Here is a 27,292-nt window from a genome sequence, read left to right as displayed (position 1 = left end):
CTCTTCTAATCTGATCCAAACAAATTACTGGCTGTGAATCAGCCCCACTGCCCTTTTCTCTCTCTATTATATGATATTTGAATTTGATATAATGCTAATTATTGATATGGGAACTTAGGTAAATTAAGCACCTGTATCGTTTCTCTCGTGTGGTTTCTGTCGTTGACCACAAGTCCGACAGCACGGACAACACAGCTGCTGTCATGGTTACACGTGGTCAACTGCCGCTTGCTGGTCCTTCTTTGACCTCTTACATCACTAAGCATCACATATACATGCAGAAACCCCAACACATACTTTAACTCTAAATTAAGCTTTGAAAAGAAAGAAAAAGACAAAATGTCCACACTTTTCAAAAAGTCCTCACTTTGTAAATAGCGTAGGTCCTCATAAAGACGGAATGATAAGATACCAGACACACACACACACACACACACACACACACACACACATGTTTATTTAGGTCACCTTTTGAGGACAAAACATAGTTGCCCTAACCATAACCATTTCTGGTTAACCCTTCACCCTATCATTAAGAGACCCAGGCTGACCCCAATGAAACAGTCTTACATCAAAATAGGCTCTCAGATCCAGACAGGTGTGCTGGGCTGCATGACACTATGAGATTTGAATAAGCACCAGTATTAGTTACAGGTCATTTGAATCATGTCAGGCTGATGATAAAGTAGGTGTTGTTTGTTCTGTTGGAAGCTGTTGATACAACTAATGATACTAACATCTACAACTCAGTTTTTATTCAGAAACATTGTAAATTGATGAAGTGGCTTAAATTATTATTTAATTATCTAATTATTCTTAGATATTTGATGCCACATGCAGTTTTATGCTGTTTTAACTCTCCACATCTTCATATACCAGGAAAAAAACAAAGAGAAATAGACAATTTGAAGAGTTTATTTTGAACAAATTAGTACCAGTGTTAATGCTGCAGATGAACATATTGTATGTAGCGTATATGAAGTAACATATCAAAGTATCCATACAGTACATCATTGATTCCAGGATTCACAGCTGTTCAACCATGATTATTCAATGGAGCAAAAGTAAGAACAGATTTCAGGTGAATTTTACAGCAAACAAAAGATATATAGAGACTTCAATTGAGCAAAGAGAAAAAAAAGATGTTTTGTTACCAAAAGAATAAAACAAAAACACACCAGATGGAAACCAAACCACACAACTGTTTCTCAGTGTCTGAAGAGATTTCATTAATATTGAATGGAATCCTCATTTGGTGCTTTTCTTAAAACACACTAATGTCCCTGCTTTGTGTAGAAACAGCAGTGGTAACACCAGACTACTGGGGAGATTAAACCAGACTTGAGATGCCAACATGATACAGGAACTACCATTCTTCAAAATAAGAACAACAAAAACACCCATACTCCCAAAAAACCTCACTAACAGCACTCCCAGTATGGCCAGAATTGTGTAGAAAGCCCTGCGCTTTGATTGGTCAACTCTTCCCCTGTCCCCGCCCTGTTCCCCTGGCCCTGGACGAATCAGAACCCAGAGAACAGAAAGGCTGCAGAAGGAGATGATGATCAAGCAGAACACCATGAAGAAGAGATACATGAAATAGTAGTCTTGGTTTATACTCATCACACCTGTTGCTCCAGAGCAAACCAGCCAAACACAGCCAATGCTGATATTTCTGACCCTGATCCCTCTCTCTCCTCTCAGGCTCAGGTAGGTGACGGGATGAACAACAGCCAGGTAGCGCTCCACACAGGTCAGGACGTGAAAGAGCATCTCCCCAAACCAGGTGAATGTCCATAGGATGTACCCCACAACAATTAAATCGATGCGTTCCCGAGAAGCACCCCAGAGGTTGATTATGCACCCTAAGACATCCCCCAACTCCATGGCGACCATGTGGTAGGTAAAGATGTCTGAGTGACTCATCACTGCTGCTGCTGCAGAGGTGGAGCGCTGTTGATTCCATCGTCTGAGACCCAGGTAGATGATGAGGATGTAGAGAGGGAGGAGGAGGAGGATCTTTGTGATGTTGAATGAGGTGAGGATGAAGAAGCCTGGTCCGATGAAGAAGCAATCCACGTCCGAAGAGATGTTAGTATGAAGAAGGGAGTCATTGGAGGAGGAGTTAACTGCCATATCTGGTAGAGAAAATAACAAAATAGAAAAATTATATAATTTGCATTTATTGTATCTGAATCCTTGAGTACTGTCAGACTTCAGTTCATGTTAAAAAACAAAGTTTAACCTCGCCCAGTTTGCTTTAAATGCCTTAGCCCTCTGTGTTCGCTGTGTTAAAGACGTAGTTAGTGCCTCAAATAACAATAACAACTAGAAAATTTCCTCTGGGGAAATTCTGAAAGGGCCATGGGGGCTACTGCCGGTTTGTGTACACTATGATTAGATTCTTCAGAGATTTCAAACAATTATTACTAGTAATGATGATACTACTAATGATACTATATTATGTACAAGGAGCACACCTACAACAAGCATTCCTTTTCAAGTATTTATTTATACAGCAACCTATGCCCTTCAACATCAAAATGTGTGTGTGTGTGTGTGTGTGTGTGTGTGTGTGTGTGTGCACGAAACTTGTATCTGGAGGAGTGTGCGTGCTTACACATTTGTGTGTGTGTGTGTGTAATTAAAATCACATGAAGTCACCTGTGTGTGTGTGTGTGTGTGTGTGTGTGTGTGTGTGTGTGTGTGAAGAATGTGTATCTGGAGGAGTGTGCGTGCTTACGTGCGTGTGTACATGCGTACGTGTATCTGTAACTGTAATCAGTAAGATCCTTTGATCCTTTGATGTAAGAGATATATCAAAGGATCAAAGGCATTGTCGACCAATCAGAGCAGAGCAATCAACAGAATTAACTGCCACTGTAGAATGTTCGGCACAGTGACAGCAGCCAGAGGTGGACAGACTGGAATTTCTGGCCTCGAACAGGAAGCATTTTTGCCAAAACCATAATACCTATCATTGATCCGACTTCACTTTGAGCGTCCTGAGTTCTTCATGAACGTCTTCATACATACATTTTGTGAAGAAAAATTAAGAAATAGCTTTGTAAGAGTGATCTGAATAACTGTTAAATATGCTTTTCTACAGAAATCTTTCTGCGTTTTTAATATGGCTGTCAATTGGGCTGTTGATGCGTGTTGGTGGCGCATCTGTGCGTCCTACGCCCAAACTATAACTCTGACAGCTTTACCAGAGGATTGTGAGTGAGAGGACAAATTTTCCTACGTTCCTATGTATAAATTATCACTGTACAGTAGAATTTGCGGCCTGGAGCGCAGTTTTCAAATTTATTTTTTGACAATTTTTTCTCTCCCTCTACACGAACATTCCGTGCAATACACACCCATTATAATCTCAGAATTTCTCCAAAAATGATCATGGTCATTGAACAGGGATTGATAAAAAACTATATGACCTATCGAAACGTGGATTAATACACCGATACACAAGACTTGTGTCTACTGTTTAAAGTTTAAATGGAGTCTCTAGGTGAAATTATGCCGGAGAAGTAGACGTTTAAAAATCTCCAATTATTGTTCTTTTTCGCTGGTGTTTTTTTTCGGCCATCCCATTCACTTCAATGCAAAATTTTGGGAATTTTTTTCGACTTACGTTGCGAAAATTCGTATTCCGTAGAGAAAAGTAATAGCACAGCGATCCTGGTCAAACCGCACGGTTTGATATATAATTAGTAGCGGGACGGAATTGCGTCCGGAAGAGGAAGAAGAAGAAATCCACAGTATAACAGTAGTGCAGCACTGGTCCCTACAGCTATTGCTGTATGGGTGAGTGCTCAGTGCGATTGCCCCGTGGCCCTATAATAATAATAATCTTTATTTATAGAGCACTTTTAAAAACACATGTTACAAAGTTCTTTACAAAGGAAACTTAAAAGCAGACATAATCAACAGATAAAAGTAATGTTTGTGTGGTTATACCAAGGCTGTCGAGTAAGAAAGTGACACATTTTTTTTTCAATTAAAAGACTGTTCAAGGAAAGTTAAAGTTCAAGAAAAATCAGGAAAGGTTCTCCGAAAAACGTATGTTTTTTCAGAAGATACTTAAAAGAGATCACTGATTCATCCGACAGATGTGGCTAAAGGTCTAAACAGAAGGCACATCCTTGACTGAACTAATCAATTAATATGTGCAGGGAAAAGTATATGTGTATCATACAAAATGATAACATTAAACTTATACCTAGAAATAAAGTTTACATAGCCAGATTGAGGACCAAACAGAACATAAAAAAGTCTTGAAAGTGATTCTCATCCACACTAATAAAGACAAAACAATTAGTTAAAACATTTTCTGCAATGATTTTAATCAATTAACAATCACGTTTATTATTTTGGGTGGTAGAAACAGTGAAAATGTGACAAACAGTCTACGGTTCCAGTTTCTCAAATAAAAAGATTTAGTTATTTTAATATTGCTTTTTAATAGTTAATTAAGTAAAAGAGGACACCCACCTTGTCAGTCGTATTTATTTCTGACCTTTGTCCTGCTGAGACGGCTCCAAACTGAACCTCTGATCCAAGTATTGAGTTTATTAACACGTGTGTGTGTGTGTGTGTGTAGGTGTGTGTGTGTGTGTGTGTGTGAGAGAGAGAGAGAGAGAGGCAGGACTGTGGAGTTTTTTGCATGCAATCCAGACGTTGTGATATGTTTTTATACGGTTCATTTCTGCAGGCAAATTTCTTTTTTATCACATTCTACTTTTTTGAGGGACACTAAGTATAAACACCTGCTTCAATCAGACAAATGAAACATAAACAAATTCATTCATTCATATCATAACACATCAACTCCACTGATGAGCAGTGGACTCTCAGCAGTGAGAGTCGAACTCTTAACCTCAGAATCCATTAATGACGTATTCCTGAGCTGTGTCAGGGTCCAGATTCAAATTGTAGCGATGCAAATATAACTCATTGTTTTTGTACATTAAGATGACAGAGCTCAAATCATTTTTATGCAACAAATGACTACTGTGTATTCAAATCAGATAAAGAGATTTTACCCAGATTGGCTGTCTGTCAATTACCCTTTGTCAGGCAAAGAACTATATTTGGTAACTTCAGGTAATATTTCGAGAAAAAAGTTGCAAATTTACTAGATTAAAGTGGCAAATCTACAAGAAAAAAAGTTGCAAATTTGAGAGATTTGAAGTGGCAAATCTGTGCGAAAAAAGTTGCAGATTTACGAGAAAAAAGTAGGAAAAAAGCAACTTTTTTCTCCCAGATTCACCACTTTAAAGCTCATAAATCTACGCATTTTTTTCTCGTATATTTGCCTCTTTAATCTCGTAAACTTTTTTCTCAAAATATTATTTTCGTATGTTTTTTTTACACATTCTGGCTGTATGTAATATCCTCCAATATTCTCTAGGGTTGAAATTTGGAATTTGCAAGTATTTCAATGAGTGTCCTATTAAGGGTTAAAGGTGAGTCTGCAGATAAAATATGACTTTGTCCTTTTAAAATTCATTGATGGTGGAGCGCTGTTGACGCCATCGTCTGAGACCCAGGTAGAGGATGAGGATGCAGAGAGGGAGGAGGAGGAGGATCTTTGTGATGTTGAATGAGGTGAAGATGAAGAAGCCTGGTCCGATGAAGAAGCAATTGAAGTCTCATCATCAGTCAACAGTCCCATCTTTTTGGTCATATCTGATTTATGCAATTCAGACTGTTTAGGGACCCTAGTGTGCAGAAATATTCAGATACAATAGATTGATTAGCATTAAGTGAACGTGCCTGTAAGTGGATACTCATGGAGGCTATTTTCAGTCAGATTTCTTGAGGTCAGAGGGCCATTTCAACTCCTACAATAGCCGACGGGCCGAGAGGTTTCAAAGTTATATTTTGAACATACTTATCTTGTAAAACATATAGTGTTTATCAACTGTGCAACAAGTGTCCAAAAGTAAGATAAAGCTTCGGTTGTCCACATTGATGTACATTTAAGAAGAACATTCCTCTCTCTCTGAAGTCATGTCAAATTCAAATGTTATATAATGATTATTGATATGGGGAACATTAAGGTAAATTAAGCATCGTTTTTCTTGTGTGGTTTCTGTCGTTGACCACATGTCAGACAGCACGGACATCACAGCTGCTGTCATGGTTACAAGTCTACAAGGATGTCATGTGATGTTTTATGCTTTATTAACTCTCCACATCTTCATATACCAGACAAAAGCAAAGAGAAAAAGAAAATTTAAAGTGTTTATTTTGAACAAATTTGTACCAGTGTTAATGCTGCACATGAACATATTGTATGTATTGTACAGTATAAAAAGTAACATATCAAAGTATCCATACATTATTGATTCCAGGATTCACAGCTGTTCAACCATGATTATTCAGTGGAGCAAAAGTAAGAACAGATTTCAGGTGAATTTTACAGTAAACTAAAGATATATAGAAACTGCAATCAAGCAAAAGAAAAACATGTTTAATCAGTAAAAGGACAGAACAAAAACACACCAGATGGAAACCAAACCAATGTTTCTCAATGTCTGAGGAGATTTCATTAATATTTAATGGAATCCTCATTTGGTGCTTTTCTTAAAACACATTAATGTTCCTGCTTTGTGTAGGAGCAGCAGAGGTAACACCAGACTACTGGGGAGATTAAACCAGACTTGAGATACTGACATGATACAGGAACTACCATTCTTCAAAAAAAGAACAACAAAAACACAGATCTAAACAAGTGCCATACTGATTCCAATTTCTTAACTCTATGGAGTCTTATAGGGCTATTTTGTCCATTTTTGAATCATTTTCATGTCATTTTGTGTCTTTTTTTATCATTTTGTGTCTTTTTTTAGTCATTTTGTGTCTTTTTTGTAATTTTCTGTCTTTTTTGTCATGTTGTGTCTTTTTTTAGTCATTTTGTGTCTTTTTTGTCATTTTGTGTCTTTTTTAGTCATTTTGTGTCATTTTGTTTCTTTTTTCAGTCATTATGTGTCTTTTGTATCTTTTGTGTCTTTTTTTAGTAATTTAGTGTTTTTTCAGTCATTTTGTGTCTTTTTTGTCATGTTGTGTCTTTTTTTAGTCATTTTGTGTCTTTTTTTTAGTCATTTAGTGTTTTTTCAGTCATTTTGTGTCTTTTTTGTCATGTTGTGTCTTTTTTTAGTCATTTTGTGTCTTTTTAGTCATTTTGTGTCTTTTTTGTCATTTTGTGTCTTTTTTTGTCATGTTGTGTCTTTTTTGTCATTTTGTGTCTTTTTGTCATTTTGTGTCTTTTTTGATCATTTTCTGTCTTTTTTAGTCATTTTCTGTCTTTTTTGTCATGTTGTGTCTTTTTTTGTCATTTTGTGTCTTTTTGTCATTTTGTGTCTTTTTTGATCATTTTCTGTCTTTTTTAGTCATTTTCTGTCTTTTTTGTCATGTTGTGTCTTTTTTGTCATTTTATGTCTTTTTTGTCATTTTGTGTCGTTTTTAGTCATGTTGTGTCTTTTTTTAGTCATTATGTGTCTTTTTGTGTCATTTTGTGTCTTTTTTGTAGTAATTAAGTGTTTTTTCAGTCATTTTGTGTCTTTTTTGTCATTTTGTGTCTTTTTAGTCATTTTGTGTCTTTTTTGTCATTTTGTGTCTTTTTTGTCATGTTGTGTATTTTTTAGTCATTTACTGTCTTTTTTTTAGTCATTATGTGTCTTTTGTGTCTTTTTGTGTCATTTTCTGTCTTTTTTGTAGTAATTAAGTGTTTTTTCAGTCATTTTTTGTCTTTTTTGTAATTTTGTGTCTTTTTCTGTCATTTTGTGTCTTTTTTTAGTCATTGGTCATTTTGATACTGCCTTCAGTGGCCCCCAGGTAATTTGAGTTTGAGACCCCTGCTTTAAAGGGGATGAATACTTATGCAATCATTTATTTTACCTTTTATATTTTAATTAATTGACATTATTTTGTAAAAATCTGACACGCTCAGGTTCAGTTATCCCTTCAACAATCTGGGGGGTATTCCAGAAAGCAGGTTCAACAACCTCTGAGTCTATCCCTGAACTCTGAGATGACTTACCCTGAGATGGGAAACTCTGGGTATCCGGTTCCAGAACAGCTGATCTGAGTTAGTTCAATCATCTCTGAGTATGTCAGCCTCGGGTTACGCGCGTGCACAACCACTATAAAAAGCCATCATCAATGGAGCCCCGATTCCACGAGTCACCATGACAACGGAAAAAAAACAAAGATCGACCTATTTCACCGCGGTAGAGTTGGAGATACTCATGCAGTCCTACGGCGAGTATGAGCACATATTTCGCCGAAAAAGTAACACGGCTGCAGCAGCGAAGGAGAGAGAGACTGCATGGGAGAAAATTGCTGCCCGAGTCAACGCGTAAGTTTGAATGTAACACTGACGTAACATTTAACCGTAAGATCGTAGCATTGCCTATAGTTATGATCATAAGTAGGAATTAAATCTAATTTTCATTTAGGTGCAATCCAACAGGAGAAAGGAGGACTTGGAGGCAGTTAAAAATGAAACATAAAAACATTATTCAAAAAGGTAAGACATATTTTGCTAGGCTATGATTGCACCTCACTTAGATTTTTATTTTATTTTTTTAAATTGACTTAGGCTATTAAACAAAGTAAATATTAATTCAGTGGCTACTTCAAATAGTAATTTAAACCCCTAACAAAATGTTGTTTTTCAACGTCCTCTCACTTAATACTCCACTTAGTAGATTAACACTTTATACACATCGAAACACATTTATATTTTATATCTATTGAAGTTATTTAAAATGTGACGCTGTAGCCTACACCAACGCTCATTAAAATACTAATTAAAAACAAACTTTCTGCTCAGCCAACAGAAAGAAGGCAGAGGCCCGAAAAACGGGTGGAGGGCCACCTCCACCACCTCTGACAGAGGCTGAGGAGCTGGCCCTCAGCCAAAACAGGGGTCGGCCTGTGGCTGAGGGCATCCCCGGGGGAAGCTCATCTGAGCCGGTCATCCCCCAGGACACAAGTGCCTACATCAGATGCAAGTATACACTTACATACATACTCTTTTTAAAAAACGTAGTGCTATGCATAGAGTTTGTTCCGATGTGAGTGCTCGTCCGCGGTGTGTGAGGTTGGTGATATATGGGCGGAGAAGGTTATTGAGATAAATGATACTGTTTGATGAAAAGCGGTAGCGTTCGAAAAGAAAATCCTCTGGAAATGATAAAACGTCTAACCTGGGTCGGAAGATTCTTTCGCAACGTAAAACATTTCTAATCAAAACGGCCTCGATGTCGATCGGATTTCTAAGAAAGGGGCAATCCATATCTAACCGCTTTCTTCGTGTGGGAGGAGACAGGTAGAAACTCTGGGGTTTTTATAGTAAACCTGCAGCGAGCAGGTTATGTTCACAGAGTACGTCACCGCAGTAACGGACCCAGAGTTTAAGTTACCTCTCTTTCTGGAACGGATAACCTCAGAGTTTCCCTCATCTCAGGGTTAACAAGCTCAGAGTTTTCACATAACCCGCTTTCTGGAATACCCCTCTGCTCCACATGCTCCTGTTGCTTTGTTTACTATGTTCTGGTGTTATGTTGCTAAGCAACAGGGGCGGGGCTTGAGTGCAGAATGAGTCACAACATTTGAAACTGCTTTCTAGTAAGACAAAAGACAGGGGTACTGATTTTTATTTTTACATAGGCTATGTTTGGCTTACATCAATAATAAATATATATTTAACACAGTGAAGGTTCATATTATTCATTGTAAAGTCATTCTGAGTCTTCCTCTTAACTTAGACCTTTCACCTGCTGCTGCCACTGCAAAGACAAAATACCGTACAAGACAACTATAGTATAAAGCAAAGCAAAAAAGGTGCAAAGCAAGAGGGGAATACTATGGAAAGACAGGATCTAACAATTGCAAAGACAGGGCAAAGACACAGCACAAACTGTGTAAAGACAGGTCAAAAACAGTGCAAGGACTAGACAATAATACTGCAAAAACATGTCAAAATCAGTGCAAATGTGAGGCAGAAACAGTGTTAATACAAGTCAAAAACTGTAAAAAGAAAAGGAAAAACCTATGCAAAGACCAGACAAAAACTATGCAAAGAAAAGACAAAAACAAAGACAAGGGAGAAACAATACAGATGCTGTTTGGAAGAATTGTCGCTTCTTCCAAAGTTGTTGACATAGTTCAGTCTTGATCACAACAACATGATGAGTAACAGGAAATACAGCTGATGACGCTCTCAGGTTCAGTTATCCCATCAACAATCTGCTCCACGTGCTCCTGTTGCTTTGTTTACTATGTTCTTGTGTTATGTTGCTAAGTAACAGGGGCGGGGCTTGAATGCAGAATGAGTCACAACATTTGAAACTGCTTTCTAGTAAGACAAAAGACAGAGATACTGATTTTTATTTTTACAGTTCTGATTTTTCTTTGTCCTGTTATTATGAGTTTTCCTCTTAACTTAGACTTTTCACCTGCTGCTGCCACTGCAAAGACAAAATACCGTACAAGACAGCTATAGTGCAAAGCCACGGCAAAAAAGGTGCAAAGCAAGGGGGGAATGCTGTGGAAAGACAGAATCTAACAATTGCAAAGACACAGCACAAACGGTGTATAGACAGGTCAAAAAAACAGTGCAAGGACTAGACAAAAATGCTGCAAAAACATGTCAAAATCTGTGCAAATGTGAGGCAGAAACAGTACTAAGACAAGTTAAAAACAGTGCAAAGACACGGCAAACACTATGCAAAGACAAAAAACTGTGCAAAGACGAGACAAAAACTGTGCAAAGACAGGCGAAAATACTGTGCAAAGACAGCTGAAAATACTGTGCAAAGACAGGAGAAAATACTGTGCAAAGACAGCTGAAAATACTGTCTGTGATCTGAAACCTGCTGGAGTTCATAGAGTGGAGTTTCATTTGTTCTTTAACTTGGTGCTGTTCTTTATTCAGGAGGTACAAGGCAGGCAGGTTTATTAGTATCGCACCTTTCAACAACAGGCCAATTCAAAATGCTTTACACAAAACATTAAAATCATTTAAAAGAGACATATATAGAAAGACATTCAAATATAAGAATTTAAGACTGAAAACGAGCAGATAAAATATTTAGGAAATATGCATTGAGGATATTGAATATTTTTGGGTGCATTTTAAAAAAAAGTTTATTTATTATAATCCTTCCCGTAAACAGCATGTTATATTTATGTCATTATGATTTATCTACATCATGGGTCTCAAACCCGCGGCCCACGGGCCAATTGTGGCCCTCGTGGCGATATTTTGTGGCCCCCACCTTGATATGAAAGTTTAATGTGAGTTTTATATGAATGGCATATGAATTACTGTGTTGTGTGTGGAAGGTCCCTTTAATTACTTTTTGGGCAATTTTGTGTCTTTTTTAATAATTTTGTGTCTTATTTGGAAATTCTGTGTATTTTTTGGTCACTTTGTGTCTTTTTTTGTCATTTTGTTTCTTTTTTTAAGTAATCTAGTTTTTTCTGTCATTTTGTGTCTTTTTAATAATTTTGTGTCTTATTTGGAAATTCTGTGTATTTTTTGGTCACTTTGTGTCTTTTTTGTCATTTTGTGTCTTTTTAAAGTAATTTAGTGTTTTTTCTGTCATTTTGTGTCTTTTTTTTAGTAATTTTGTGTCTTTTTGTCATTTTGTGTCTTTTTTAAGTAATTTAGTTTTTTTCTGTCATTTTGTGTCTTTTTTTTAGTAATTTTGTGTCTTTTTTTTAGTAATTTTGTGTCTTTTTTTTGTAATTTTGATACTGCCTCCAGCGGCCCCCAGGTAATTTGAGTTTGAGACCCCTGATCTACATGTATGTTAGATTATAAACTACCTTGCTAGATGCTTTTTTTCATTCTACTTGTCATCTCATGAGCGTCGAACTGGATTTCCCCGGCTGATTACATCAAGAGCCCGCCCATGCTCATTCACATGTATTGGAGCATATAAGGAGAGTAAAGCCTGAGTGAGGGAGCATTCATCAACATGCTGACACTCTGAGGACATCTGAGTTCACACTGAGGAGAGCTGACTCTGCTGGTGAGGCTTGATCATAATTATACTCTTGATAATAACCAAAAGCATTATCAATAAAACCATGTTAAATGTCTAGATATCAGCTCTATAATTCAACTCTTATCAGATATTTTTGTTGTTATCATTATATTTGTCCAAACAAATTAACCTTTAGTTGAACCAGGCATTAAAATTATAATTTTTTTTCCATGACTGTATTTTTGGTCAATTTGTGTCTATATTTCGATAATTTTATGTCCTTTTGGTCATTTTTACAGTTATTTTTGGTCATTTTGTGTCTTTTTTGGTAATTTTTACATTTATTTTTGGTCATTTTGTGTCTTTTTTGGTCATTTTTACATTTATTTTTGGTCTTTTTGTGTCTTTTTGGTCATTTTTACACTATATTTTGTCATTTTGTGTTTGTTTTTTTCCTTTTGTGTCTTTTTTGATCATTTTTACATCTACAGTGATGGAAACATTCTTGATAATAACCGAAATCATTCTCAATAAAACCATGTTAAATGCCTAGATATCAGCTCTATAATTAAACTCTTATCAGATATTTTTGTGGTTATCATTATATTTCATTTTTCGGTTATTTTACATTTGTTGTTGGTCATTTTGTGTCTTTTTTGATCATTTTTACATCTACAGTGATAGAAACATTCTTGATAAAAACCGAAATCATTTTCAAGAAAACCATGTTAAATGTCTAGATATCAGCTCTTAAAGGCAGCTCAGGTCCTGGTCATCTCACGCCTGGACTACTGCAACTCCCTCATGGCAGGTCTGACTTGGAAAGCCAAGGATCAGAATACTTGTGTACCCGACCACCAGCCTTGATAGCGTCTTTCTTCTTCACAGTGAGAAGACGATGACTCTTCATCAGATGATCTGCAGCTTCCTGCTGCTGCTCAGCCTCCACGCCTGTGTCTGTGGTGAGTCCACAACTTCACTTTATTTTAGTCTTTTTAGTCTTTCTGCCACTCAGAGCTGCTGCTTCTTCTGTTAACCCTTTATCAGGTAACTTCAGGTAATATTTTAAGAAAAAAGTTGCAAATTTACTAGATTAAAGTGGCAAATCTACAAGAAAAAAAGTGGGAAAAAAGCAACTTTTTTCGCCCAGATTCATCACTTTAAATCTCATAAATCTGCACTTTTTTTTCTCGTAGATTTGCCACTTTAGTCTCATAAACTTTTTTTCCATTCATTTGAGATTTTTTGGTCACAAATTTTATTTCTTTTTCTCACAAATTTGTAACTTTTTTACCGTTAATTTGAGATTTTTTTCTCACAAATTTAAAAATATTAAATGTTCTCTACGGATGAAATTTGGAATTTGCAAGTATTTCAATGAATTGTTGTGTTTCTGCTCATTGTTTTAATGTGCAGCTAAAAAATGACAACACTGCAAAAAAGGTGTTTAGTCTAAAAAACAGATAACACTAAATCTGAGGGAAATGATCTTGCTGCATGGACAGATAATTTACCTTGACAAGATTTCTTAAATTAAGATTATTAAATCTAGAAATAAGCATGTTGAACACTTAAAATAAGAAATTAACTCTTAAAGCAAGATAAATTATCTAACACTTCTAAATATAAGTTATTTTATCTTGGTAAGAAACAAATAATGTGCAGTAAAGAAATAAGAAAATGAGCTCTACCTTGACAGCAGTAAAACACTGCTTCCTTAAATGCATCAATAATAATAATAATCCAAAAAAATATCTGGAACATATAAAACAATCTGAGTAGAGCCATTCTGCATAACATGTACTTTTACTTTAGATACTTTAAGTACATTTTGATGCTGATACTTTTGTACTTTTACTTCAGTAAGTTTTGAATGCAGTACTTTAACTGTAGTGGAGTAACATTACAGTTTGGTTTAGTACTTTTACTGAAGAAGAAGATCTAAATACTTCTTATTTAGTTATTTTCCAATTTGGAATTATTTTCCAAAAACAGTTCTTATTTTACAGGGCTTTTCTTATTTAACAGATACATCATCTAAAAATGTAATAAATATCTGTATTTAAATGTATAGTATAAGCTGTAAATAAGTTTGTTTCCCCCCAGAAATATAATGTTTTATTTTACATATTCTTTCTTGTTTGCTTTAAGTGCAAATGGCTTAAAAAGATGATTTATTATTATTAATATTATTATTATTAGTATTATTATTATTATTATTATTATTATTATTAGTAGTAGTAGTAGTAGTAGTAGTAGTAGTAGAAGTAGCAGTAGTAGTAGTAGTAGTAGTAGTTGTATATAAATATTAAGCATTAAATGGAAGTTGAAATCTGTAAATTGATATGATGGAAAATTATAGATTAAAAAAAATGCTCAGTTGCTTAATGGTCTTGGATGTTAAATTACAGTGATTTCTATGTTAAATACATCAATAAATAATATTGCTGAATATAAAAATTACAGTACCTTTCTGTTTTATAACAGTTAAACTTAAAATTTAATGTAAAAATGTAAAAAGAAGTTTCCAAACATTTACCATCATATTATTCTACATATATTTATATATTTAAATACAAATATTTTATGCATGTGGAGTAATTTCACAGTGTAGTGTTTGTACTTGTACTGCAGTAAAGGATCTGAATACTTCTTCTGTTTATTGTATGCATGAGTATCAGTGGAACAGGAGTCACTATATCTGGACAGAGCCGAGTGAAATACTTGATTTCACAAGTTTGATGTGTTCAAACGTTGAGCTCATGTTGATTTTTCTGTGTGGTGAGTTGTGGTAATGTAAATGTTTCATTTCCTATTTATCAATGAGTATAGTAGCTGAGTCATAAGTGTGTGAATGGCTCATTGTTTTGAAAAATCACGTCAGGCACGTTCGTTTTCTAAGAAAAACTCCCAAGGAGGAGAAGTGCTGAGTCTGCAGCTGTGTGCAGCCCTGAGTCATTTCCTGTTGTGGTTCTCTCCTCCTCCTCCTCCTCCTCCTCCTCCTCCTCCTCTCAGGGAGGTTTTGGCCTCACAGGACGGCTCTGAACTACGAGGCAGAGGAGAAGAGTAACGTGACGGTGGAGTGGAGCTTCTCGTCCAGGAGCCACATCCCCGAGCGCTCGGTGAGGATCCACTGCGTGATGGCCGTCCCCATGCAGCAGGTGAAGGTGTTCTTCAGTCTGGACCACAGCGTCGTGGAGCTTCAGCACCAGCAGTTTGCAGGACGGGTGCAGTGTGACGTGGACGCCCTCAGGACGGGACGTGTCCGGCTCCACGTGTCCAGAGTCAGGAGCGAGGACTCGGGGCCTTACCTCTGCAGGATGTGGGTCGACGGAGAGGGCAGGAAGGTCAAAGACTTCTCACTCAACGTCTCCAGTAAGTCCCCTCAAGGCTCATTAGGGCTGCTTCCACTAGCGGCCAATACCCGGAACGAGGCGGCTCTCACTCGCCGAAACGCCTCTAATTTGAATACGAAATATACAAAAAAATACAAATAAATAAGTCATGTTATCCATGAAAGTAATTAGAAAAAATAAAGAAAGAAATGAATAAATAAAGAGAGAGAGAGAGAGAATAAAGAATATATATATTAATATATTTATTATGACTTTTATCTCATAAATTACATTTTACCTCATAATTTTGACTTTTTATGCCATAAATATGACTTTTAATGCCATAAATATGACATTTTATCTAATAATAATGATATATATTCTTTATTATGTCTTTATTCTGTCTTCTATATCTTTGTGTCTGTCTCTTGAGCTGCTGTGACAACTAAATCCCTCCACTGCGAGATAAATGAAGTCTCATCTTATCTTTTTTTTTTATCACATGAACACTTTTATTGTTCTTTCCAGAAGCTGTTGAGAAGCCCAAACCTGTGACACTAAAACCAAGACCAGAGACGCCAAAACCACCAAAACCACCAAAACCACCAAAACCAGCAGCAGCAGCAGCAGCAGGAGGGGTCCGGAGCAGAGTCTGCCTCTATGTTGTTGTGGCTCTGGCAGCAGCAGCAGCAGCAGCAGCAGCAGCAGCTCTTCTCTTCGTTGTGCTGCACTTCAAAACACAAAGTGAAAGTAGGAGCCAGAGGCTGTGAGCTGAATGAACCCTCTGCTGCCCCCTGCTGGACCAAGACTCACCTGGCTGAAAGCTGCAGGACTTTCAACGTTTAAAGGTGACGGAGAGAAGAGGGAATACACTCCAGCGCTGCAACGGGCGACTAAACAGCAGTGAGATGAACTGTGACACCAGACAACTGTTACTGTTGACTATTTATTTAAATGACTTGCTATATGCATTGGTGCACTGTAAATAAAACTATATATATATATTTATTTTTTATGTTTATTTTTTTTTATGTTGTATTTCTCAAGATTTTTATTGTTTTGTTTGTCTTTACATTAAGTAAAAATATCATTCAATTTAAAAAAGGTAAATTGCTCTTGTTTCAAATATAAACCATAAAATAGAGGTTAAAATCTTAGATTAGATTTTTTTACAGTATTATTTAACTGCTTAATGATCTTGAATGTTAAATTACAGTGAATTATATGTTTTAAAAAAGACATATTATTATTATTATTATTATTATTATTATTAATAATAATAATAATAATAATAATAATAATATTGATACATATCAAGGCAACCCTCTGTTTTATTACAGTCAAACTTTAAATTTAATGTAGAAAAAAGCAAAGTTTGCGTCATATTACTGACCGTCATATTAAAGTAAAAAATATTTTATTTTATTTCATCTATTCTACAGATATTTGTAATATTAATTATTATCATTTCTGTGTGTGTATATGTAAAGATTAACTTTTGTACTTTGCTTTTTCTCATGTTTTATCCCTGTTTCCATCAATAGATAACACCAGTTTGAGTCCCAAAAGCCCAAACAAGATTTACTCCTTTCTGAGCAGCTGACTGCCTCTAATACAACACTAAGCATCCATAATAAACTCATTCTGCTGTGACTTATTGGCAAGAAATTGATCAAAAATATGCAGAATTGACTGCATCAGGATGCAGATGTGTAAAAAGTCTGAGTTTGTGCTTTGTCACGTCTGTCTGCAAGACGACAAGCAAAAAACTTTTAAAATGCTTGTTTTCTGAATAGAGTCTGGGTGGTTTCCATTTGTGCAAATTTAAGATTGTGATGCCTTAAAGTGGTAAAATAATACATTTTTCCATCATTTTTTTTGCACTAAAATTAAATAAACTAAAAAATGTTGATTTGAGTCAGATTTTTTCATAAAACATCAAATCACTGTAAATCACCTGGTGGCTTATATCCACATGGAGCTGATTTGTGAGTCTAAAATAGAAATAAGGTCTCTGTAAGTTCACTTTGGCCCACACACTACTGCTTTTTTATAATTTTCATGTTATAAAAGCCGATTTTCGCCAGTTAAAAAATTAAAGTTAAAACTTGGATTTGTTGAGGAATTTTTGCCCATATTAAGTTGACGTTATGAGATTTAAAAAAAGTCAAAATTATGAGATGAAAAGTTGAAAAGAAGGAACCTTAATTTCAAAAATAAGTATGACATTTTATCTCATAATTATGACTTGTATCTGATAATTATGACATTTATCTCATAATTATGACATTTACCTCATAATTTTGACTTTTTATGCCATAAATATGACATTTTATCTTATAATAAGGACATTTTATCTCATGAATATGACATTTTATCTCATGATTATGACATTTCATCTCATAATTATGAGTTTATCTCATAATTATAGACTTTTTATCTCATAATTTTTTGGCAAGACACAGAACATGTTTTACACATATTGTCACAACAGCCATATTAACACTGGTGCATTCAGAGAAACACACACTAGTGAAGGATAGGGTCATTTAGCTTAGCTTAGCTGTAACTGTGTTACAATTATTATTTGTTAAAACTTCAGTGACTTTGCAGAAGAGCTGTTCAACAAACATTTAAGGCTCCCTTCCTCTATTGAGCTGCAGGTCAAGAGAGCACATCGTGTCCTCATACTGAACCTTTCCACTAAACCAGTCAGAACTAGATCAGGGTTCAGCTGTTTCATTAAATGAAATACGGTGGGTTCTGCTCATTTTCTAGAAGAAAATAAACATCTAAAAAAAAATCAGGTTTATAGAGCTTCATGCTCCAAATGTCACTGTGTGATTATTAAATTAAATATATAGAAGCATTATTAAGTGTCCAGACAGTGTTTTTTTTTCAATGTATTCCATTAAATTAATGTGTTTTTAGATATATTTTTGGCATGTTTGATAATTTTAGCCTATTCTTTCAGCTGCAAGATGATGGTGTGAAACAGAGTTGGGAGAAAATTGATATAAAAACATAATTCAACATGTTAATGAGACTTAATTTTGTTTTTAATCAGTACATGATGATATTGGTATAATAACACACACAAATAATGCTTTAGACATGCAAGAGATGCTGTTTCATCTCCTCTCTTGGTTCATTAATTCAGGACAAAGAACAATTTGAGGGATGATGTAGTTTCCAGCTGGACATTTTCCATTTAATTCAATTGTAAAAATGTTCAGTTCAGCATCAAAAGATTCACATAAAACATTGAGCCTATCCCAAAGAGTTTCCTACCTGTGACAGTGAGGGAGTCGCAGGAGGCTTTAAGAGAACAGACCAACACCAGGAACTTTAATCAGACAGCACAATGAGCAATCTGTTTTTATTGAAGGCTTAAAACAATCTTATGATGTGGATATTAAAAAGAAAAAAGGCTACTAATAATGCTCTAACAACTTTTATTTTTTCTAAAAAACTACCACTCAGAGAAAAAGATTTCCTGCCTTAGTTTCACCACTAGGGTTTCTCTCCAGTGTGAACCCGTTGGTGTTTTTTAAGGCTAGAACTCTGAGAAAAGGTTTTCCCACATTGGTCACAGCTGTACGGCTTCTCTCCAGTGTGAACCCGTTGGTGTGTTTTAAGGCTACAACTCTGAGAAAAGGTTTTTCCACATCGGTCACAGCCGTAGGGTTTCTCTCCAGAGTGGATGCGTTGATGACTTCTCAGGCTCTGTACTCGACTGAAAGCATTCTCACATTGGTCACAGCCGTAGGGTTTCTCTCCAGTGTGGATGTGTTGATGACTTCTCAGGCTCTGTAGTTGACTGAAAGCATTCCCACACTGGTCACAGCTGTAAGGTTTCTCTCCAGTATGGATGCGTTGATGATCTCTCAAGCTCTGTATTTGACTGAAAGCATTCCCACACTGGTCACAGCTGTAAGGTTTCTCTCCAGTATGGATGCGTTGATGGTTTCTCAGTTTCTGTAGTTGACTGAAAGCATTCTCACATTGGTCACAGCTGTAAGGTCTCTCTCCAGTATGGATGCGGAGATGAACCTTTAAACTTCCAGCTGTTGAGTAGGTTTTGTCACAGAGCTGACAGTGGTGCCGTTTGAGTCTCTCTCTTCCTTCCTGTTTCAACAGACAGACAGAAAGAGAGACACGGTGGTGAGATGCCATGGTGGAGTAAGCGATTTATAAACATAAATAATATTTAGAGCACGTCTGTACAACATAACCCTTAATGTTCAAGAGTGAACAGGTGTTACCACCTGCAGGGTTAGACTCCACACAGAAAATGTGTTTGTTATAGCAGTGGCAGAGTGAATTGTTGTCCATCGTCATCATCGTCTCAACTTCTGCTTTTTTCTCTTTCTCACTTCTAGAAATAAAACACCACTTTTAACTTCTGACTTGACTCTCAACGGAGGCGGTCTCACTCTTTTTCTTTCTCCCTCCCCCTGTGTTTTTCCCTGCTTCGCTCCTCTCGTCTCGTCTTGCCTGCTGTCTTACTTTTTGGAAGACTCTCTCTACACTGCTCTCAAAAAACAAAAAACATGGATTTAATCAGCTGGTCTCTCAACTGGATCAAACCGGAGACCAGCAGGGACATTTTTACCATCGACAGGATTAGTAGCAGAAATCGCTGCCACTTTCACCCACAGCCCAAATTCCAATCTTATCTGGCTTCCCCAAACAACAGCCTTGGCTCCAAGGCCGTTGCTAATCTCCCCTGCTGAGGAATGTAGTGAGACACTACCATCCCACCCCCCCCCCCCCCCCCCCCCCCCCTCTCTCAACCCCCACAACCACCCGTTGACTGTCTGCCTTGCCCGGGAGCCCAGGAAGGAAGGTCATCTCCTTAGCAACGTCTTGGCTATCGCTTGTGTTATTCCAGCGAACTGAGACGGGACTGATTAGGTACTGGACAGGCAGGTCTCAGGCCTACACACTCAAACTTCCACATATACAGATATGCATACATCGCCCACACCCCCCCCACCCCTCCCTGTGGCAGGTCATAAGTCTGTTCATGTTGTGAAAATATCGCAGAAAACAAAGTATTTAATGTGTCCCACTCATTTGTACATGAAGCCAGAAAACACGGAGACAACAGAATAAAGTCTGACCTGAACATCGGTGCTATCAGAGCCTGCTGCTGGTCTACTGGAGTCCTCCGGGTCCTGGTTCTGCTCCATTCCGCTGTGTGCTGCCGGTCCTGGTCCTGGTCCTGGTTTCCGTTTGAAGAGGACTCTGTTGTGCTGCAGTCTGACTCTATGCCCCGCCCCCCGCAGCTTCTCATTGGCTGAGCCATGAAACGCTGATCATCCAATCAGAGCAAACTATTTCTATTTAATGTTCTTTTAACCCTTTGGAGTTTGGGGCTGTTTTGACACTATTTTTGGCAATTTTTTTCAGCACAACCTCACCTATATGACCTGATCATTATTTCATTTTGACTTACTGGATCAACATTTTGAAAACACACAAAAACACACACACCAAAAAAACCCACACAAATATACTTTTTTAATATATATTTTTTTTTACAAAAGACATAAAAAGACACAAAACACACCGAAAACACGTATGTTTTTGTTTGTTTACAAGAAACACACAAAAAATAATATCACCTTCGAAATATTTCTAAAATACGATCTATGCTAACTTTTAAAGACACAGAGACCATTTTACATGCTTTTATCTCATCACGCTTGGATTACTGCAACAGCCTTTTTACCTGCCTGAAGCAAAAATCCATTTGGCTTATGCATCTTAGCCCCAATAAAGTTAATAACTCTTACAGTTCTAGGTGTAATGAATTTTGTTTTGAGTATAGACATCACAGTCTAAATAAACATATTCATCAATGTGTTGCATGTTCTCATAGAAACACTGAATAATGTATAAAAAAAGTTGACTAAGACGTAAACGAAGGACATTTTCACTATAATTTAATTTGTTTTAGTTTGTTTTGTAACCACACAAGACAGTTTCTTTTAGTTATTGTTGTTGGTTTTTTTTTAAAACTCTTGTTTTTATTTTTATTTCAGTTAATGAAAATGTTTTTTCAACTCTAGTTTTCATTATTTCGTTAGTTGTTGTTGACTATAATAACCTTGGAACAACCTGCCTGAGGAAATCAGGTCGGCTGAGTCAGTGATTTCTTTTAAATCTCTTCTTAAAACAGACTTTTATCAGAGAGCCTTTCCTGGTTTGACCTGAACTTTACCTTCCCTTGAACTGTCTTTGAACTGCACAGAACTATGTCATTCTCTAACATTATCTTTGTTTTTTGTTTCATGTCTGTTTTTAACTTGTGTTTGTAAAGAACTTTGTCAAATGCATTTTGAAAAGTTGTTGTTTTTGTTGTGATGATGATGATTTAATGATAAATTATGTTTTTTGTCAAGACAGAGAACATGTTTTACACATATTGTCACAACAGCCACATGTTACACTGCTGCATTCAGAGATACACACACTAGTGAAGGACAGGGTCATTTAGCTTAGCTTAGCTGTAACTGTGTTAAAATGATTATTTGTTGAAACTTCAGTGACTTTGCAGAAGAGCTGTTCAACAAACATTTAAGGCTCCCTTCCTCTATTGAGCTGCAGGTCAAGAGAGCACATCGTGTCCTCATACTGAACCTTTCCACTAAACCAGTCAGAACTAGATCAGGGTTCAGCTGTTTCACTAAATGAAATACGGTGGGTTCTGCTCATTTTCTAGAAGAAAATAAACATAGAAAAAAATCAGGTTCATAGAGCTTCATGCTCCAAATGTCACTGTGTGATTATTAAATTCAATATAAAGAAGCATTATTTAGTGTCCAGACAGTGTTTTTTTCAATGTATTCCATTAAATTAATGTGTTTTTAGATGTATTTTTATGGCATGTTTGATCATTTTGAAAGTTGATGATGATTGTGTGAAACAGAGTTGGGAGAAAATTGATATAAAAACATAATTCAACGTGTTAATGAGACTTAATTTTATTTTTAACCAGTACATGATGATATTGGTATAATACACAAAAAAAATGCTTTAGACATGCATGAGTTGGTGTTCCATCTCCTCTCTTGGTTCATTAATTCAGGACAAAGAACAATTTGAGGGATGATGTGGTTTCCAGCTGGACATTTTCCGTTTAATTCAACGGTAAAAATGTTCAGTTCAGCATCAAAAGTTTCACATAAAACATTGAGCCTATCCCAAAGAGTTTCCTACCTGTGACAGTGATGGAGTCGCAGGAGGCTTTAAAAGAACACACCAACACCAGGAACTTTAATCCAACTGCACAATGAGCAATCTGTTTTTATTGAAGGCTTAAAACAATCTTATGATGTGGATATTAAAAAGAAAAAAGGCTACTAATAATGCTCTAACAACGTTTATTTTTTCTTAAAAACTACCACTCAGAGAAAAAGTTTTCCTGCCTTAGTCTCACCACTAGGGTTTCTCTCCTGTGTGAACCCGTTGGTGTTTTTTAAGGCTAGAACTCTGAGAAAAGGTTTTCCCACATTGGTCACACCAGTACGGCTTCTCTCCAGTGTGAATGCGTCGGTGTTCTTCAAGGTTACTACTTTGAGAAAAAGTTTTTCCACATTGGTCACAGCTGTAAGGTTTCTCTCCAGTATGGATGCGTTGATGTTTTCTCAAGCTCGATTTCTGATTGAAAGCATTCCCACACTGGTCACAGCTGTAAGGTCTCTCTCCAGTGTGGATGCGTTGATGATTTCTCAAGCTCTTTTTTTCATTGAAAGAATTCCCACATTGGTCACAGCTATAAGGTTTCTCTCCAGTGTGGATGCGTTGATGACTTCTCAGGTGCTGTAGTTGACTGAAAGCATTCCCACACTGGTCACAGCTGTAAGGTTTCTCTCCAGTGTGGATGCGTTGATGACGTCTCAGGCTCTGTAGTTGACTGAAAGCATTCCCACACTGGTCACAGCTGTAAGGTTTCTCTCCAGTGTGGATGTGTTGATGATCTCTCAGGCTCTTTCGTAGACTGAAAGCATTCCCACATTGGTCACAGCTGTAAGGTTTCTCTCCAGTGTGGATGCGTTGATGACTTCTCAGGTTCTGTAGTTGACTGAAAGCATTCCCACACTGGTCACAGCCGTAAGGTCTCTCTCCAGTATGGATGCGGAGATGAACCTTTAAACTTCCAGCTGTTGAGTAGGTTTTGTCACAGAGCTGACAGTGATGCCGTTTGAGTCTCTCTCTTCCTTCCTGTTTCAACAGACAGAAAGAAAGAAAGAGAGACACGGTGGTGAGATGCCATGGTGGAGTAAGCGATTTATAACCATAAATAATATTTAGAGCACGTCTGTACAACATAACCCTTTATGTTCAACTGTTAACAGGTGTTACCACCTGCAGGGTTAGACTCCACACAGAAAATGTGTTTGTTATAGCAGTGGCAGAGTGAATTGTTGGCCATCGTCATCATCGTCTCAACTTTCAACTTTCTTCTCACTTCGAGAAATAAAACACCACTTTTGATGAGGTAATAACTAATGCCATACACTTATTCATTGATATAATTTGAAGCTGTATACTTTGAAATAGGAAGTTTTTATATATATAGAAAGTTTATATATTTATATATATATATATATATATATATATATATATATATATATAAATAGCTTGGTTTGCATGAATGCTGCACCCAAATTATATATGTGTGTATTTTTTTTTTTTTTTGCCTGACCTACTGCTAACAGATTTCATAGTTTGATCTGAAGTGTGTTCATTGTTGGGAAATAGTAGAAACATTTCTTTTGTTAATTATTTGCATTATTTGCTATCACTGGCTCGTTTCAATCATCTATCATTATGATATTCCATGAAAAGGGTTGCACTTTTTTACTTACTTAACAAGTCAACTGAGAACCACTGCCCTTGATTACCTGGACAAGTCCCAAAATACACTCCACACAAACAGGCACATACAGTAACAAAGGCTATGACACATCAATACAGGACATGACGCTGTATAGGTGAGAAGTGGTTAAAAAAGTTTTTCAAGGTATGTTTTTTAGACTGATGCAGACCTACATCATTGGAAGATATGAGAATTATATAATGCTTTCTTTGATTGTTGTACAGTCTGCTGATTGATGATGCCTACATGATCATTTATGTAGCCTATAAAATAATCACTCACTTCTCTGCATTTTGCTGCTTTCAGGTTTCTGTTAATGACATAAACAATGACAAACCTATTTATTAATAGCAAAACACACAATATGTCGCTGCAAAAGACATTGCAAAGACAGTTTTTATGTTCACTAAAGTTTTATTAAAATTTTAGATCAATCTTCAGTCAAATAGTCGTTTAGTAAATGTACAGCAGTAGGGAAAATACTCCATCCAGGCGCTGTTTCTACCGAGTATCCGAAATCCCGACTGTCCCTGAACTAACCACGATGACGTAGAGCACTCTAGGCAGAGCTTGGCCTGTGACGTGCTGTCATGGGTGGGGCTTGACTGGCTGGACGGTCAAGCCCCGCCCATGACAGCACCGCCGCACAAGTTAGTATTGAAGCCGGCCGCAGCCGTTAGTACTTGTTTTTATCTGCAGGGAGCAGAGAAGAGTCTGATTCTGATAAAGTTACACAGAGAAGGAGAAGCTCAATAAACTACTTTTGATTTGATGGAAAAAGAAACTAAAGCTGGAGCTTTTTAGAGCTGATTGATCTGAATCTGATCAGAACAGAGACCCCCCTCCTCCTCCCCCTCCCGAATACACAAAGAAGTGGTGGGAAAATATCTCGGAAAACGAAGTATTTAATGTGTCCCACTCATTTGTACTGTAGTATATTTTCGTGCCACAAATAGTATACTGTACGTGACATGGGCAGAGGATATTGGCGCCAGTAAAGAGGGGCCTCTCTGACCCTTTGGGGCTCATCCTGACCCTTGGGAAAATAGAGAAATCAGGACTTCTTGGGTAGACTCTGGGGACAGCTGTTTTGACAGTGGAGATGTTGGAATGTGAACATCGATCAGAAAGAAAAGGGGTTTTGGATGTCAGCCAAATAAGGTTAAAAAGTAAATTTAGTGAGTGTATTTGGGCCTCTGGAAGACGCGTCCATGGGTCAGAACCGAAGGCTTAAAAACGCCTCACACATAGGAATTTTTAGAGGAGACAGGGCTTCATTTGGTGTGGGACCTTTCATTCAACAGCCTTAAAATTGGACAATAGTCTCCTCCAATGTTCCTGTATTTTTTGCTGAGTTATAATACAGAAGACTAAAAGGAACTTTCATCTGGTCGTCCATCCATTCTTTTTCATTCAAGAGGGGTAGTGAATCATACACTACAGTACATGAAGCCAGAAAACAAGGAGACAACAGAATAAAGTCTGACCTGAACATCGGTGCTATCAGAGCCTGCTGCTGGTCTACTGGAGTCCTCCGGGTCCTGGTTCTGCTCCATTCCGCTGTGTGCTGCCGGTCCTGGTCCTGGTTTCCGTCTGAAGAGGACTCTGTTGTGTTGCAGGCTGACTCTATGCCCCGCCCCCCGCAGCTTCTCATTGGCTGAGCCCTGAAACGCTGATCATCCAATCAGAGCAAACTTATGACCTGGGTTACTCACTGACAGGACTGGGTCATTTAAGGGGTAGGAGAGGTCAGAGGTCAGGGAAGGTATGTGGGGGGAGAAGCAGGAGGTATGATAAGCCAATCAAACGACTCGGTTGTGGTACACGGAAAGGCCTGATCACCCTGACGGTTATCACAATCATAATTGTCGCGCATATTCTTTGGTTAGAAAACTAGAATAGAAACAACAATCAACAATCACTACCAAATGACCGAGGGGGTTCCCCTTTTAGACGCAGAGGTAACTAGTGGGTAACTGGGAAGAAAAAAAGGGAGAAGAAAAAAAATAAACTCTCAAAATGCCCAGTTTCTATATCCCCTAGAGAACAGAAAACATGTTCTCATGAGACTAATCAAAGATTTAACATACTTGTCCTGGGAGGTATTTTATCCAATTGATGACCTTATTTCTGCCTATTGCTTAATATAGTACAACATCATAAAAAGAAACAAATGTATCCCTTTAAAATGATTTACTGTCCAAACAACTGCTTATCTCAAGGATTCTAATCTATATGGCCGGCTTGTCCCGGGGTTTGATAGAAATATCTTTACTGTTTTGGCTTACGATTAATTGAATGACAATTAGCTAGATTCCATTAGTATCTTTAAATAAACACCAGTAAGAAATATAAATTGAATTGAATTGGCTCTGAACTAAAAACAACTAGGTCACCATTTTTATTTGAGTTTTATTGTTTGGTCACCAGAAGTCACCATTTTCATCATGAGTTTATTGTGTTGACATTGATATTTCTCCTGACAGGCTTTGTGAGGACATCAGACTCAGCACACAATACACATACAAGAAGAGAGAGAAGACAGATAGCAGAGACCAGGGACACACACACACACACACACACACACACACACACACACAGCCCTTCACAAGACACTCTGACCTTACGTCATACATACACACACACAAGAAACTAGCAGGCGAGGTGGAAATGGCAGAGACAGAGAAAGGCCTAGATCCTTTTGAACTCACGTTAAAGGAGTTTAAAACATTAGAGCAGAAAACCTTTTCACCATCTGACACTTCTACACATTGGGCACAACAAAAACAAAATTGTCTGATTAATGTTATTCTCTGAGTGTTAAAATGTATGATAATAATTGCATATAACTGTTAGTTAAAATTAACGGGAGTGTGATCACATGTAAAGTTTGAAAACACATAGACTCACATGTGGGGAGGGTCAATAAATGTCCTAGAATGATACAATATCAATTGGAAATATAAAGACATACAATTCATCTCATAAATGAATTGCCTCTGCACAGGTTGTCTGACAAAACTATATAATATACTATAAACATTTTAATATGTCTAATGTCC

At 37.0% G+C, this 27,292-nt stretch overlaps 1 protein-coding gene across 1 annotated transcript in view; it reads right to left on the bottom strand.

Moving 5' to 3' along the window:
• The window catches only part of LOC131990124 (zinc finger protein 721-like), a 463,174-nt gene that overhangs the window by 420,231 nt on the left and 15,651 nt on the right, over window positions 1-27,292 (bottom strand). The window contains exons 5-6 of the mRNA XM_059355524.1: window positions 22,872-23,511; window positions 18,855-19,271 (exon numbers count right to left, since the gene is read on the bottom strand). Coding sequence (XP_059211507.1) covers window positions 18,855-19,271; window positions 22,872-23,511 — 1,057 coding nt within the window. The remainder of the gene's footprint in view (window positions 1-18,854; window positions 19,272-22,871; window positions 23,512-27,292) is intronic.

This window comes from Centropristis striata, chromosome 17 (genome assembly GCF_030273125.1).
Source record: "Centropristis striata isolate RG_2023a ecotype Rhode Island chromosome 17, C.striata_1.0, whole genome shotgun sequence".
Lineage (NCBI taxonomy): Eukaryota > Metazoa > Chordata > Actinopteri > Perciformes > Serranidae > Centropristis > Centropristis striata.
This window is presented reverse-complemented; position numbering and strand designations above follow the sequence as displayed.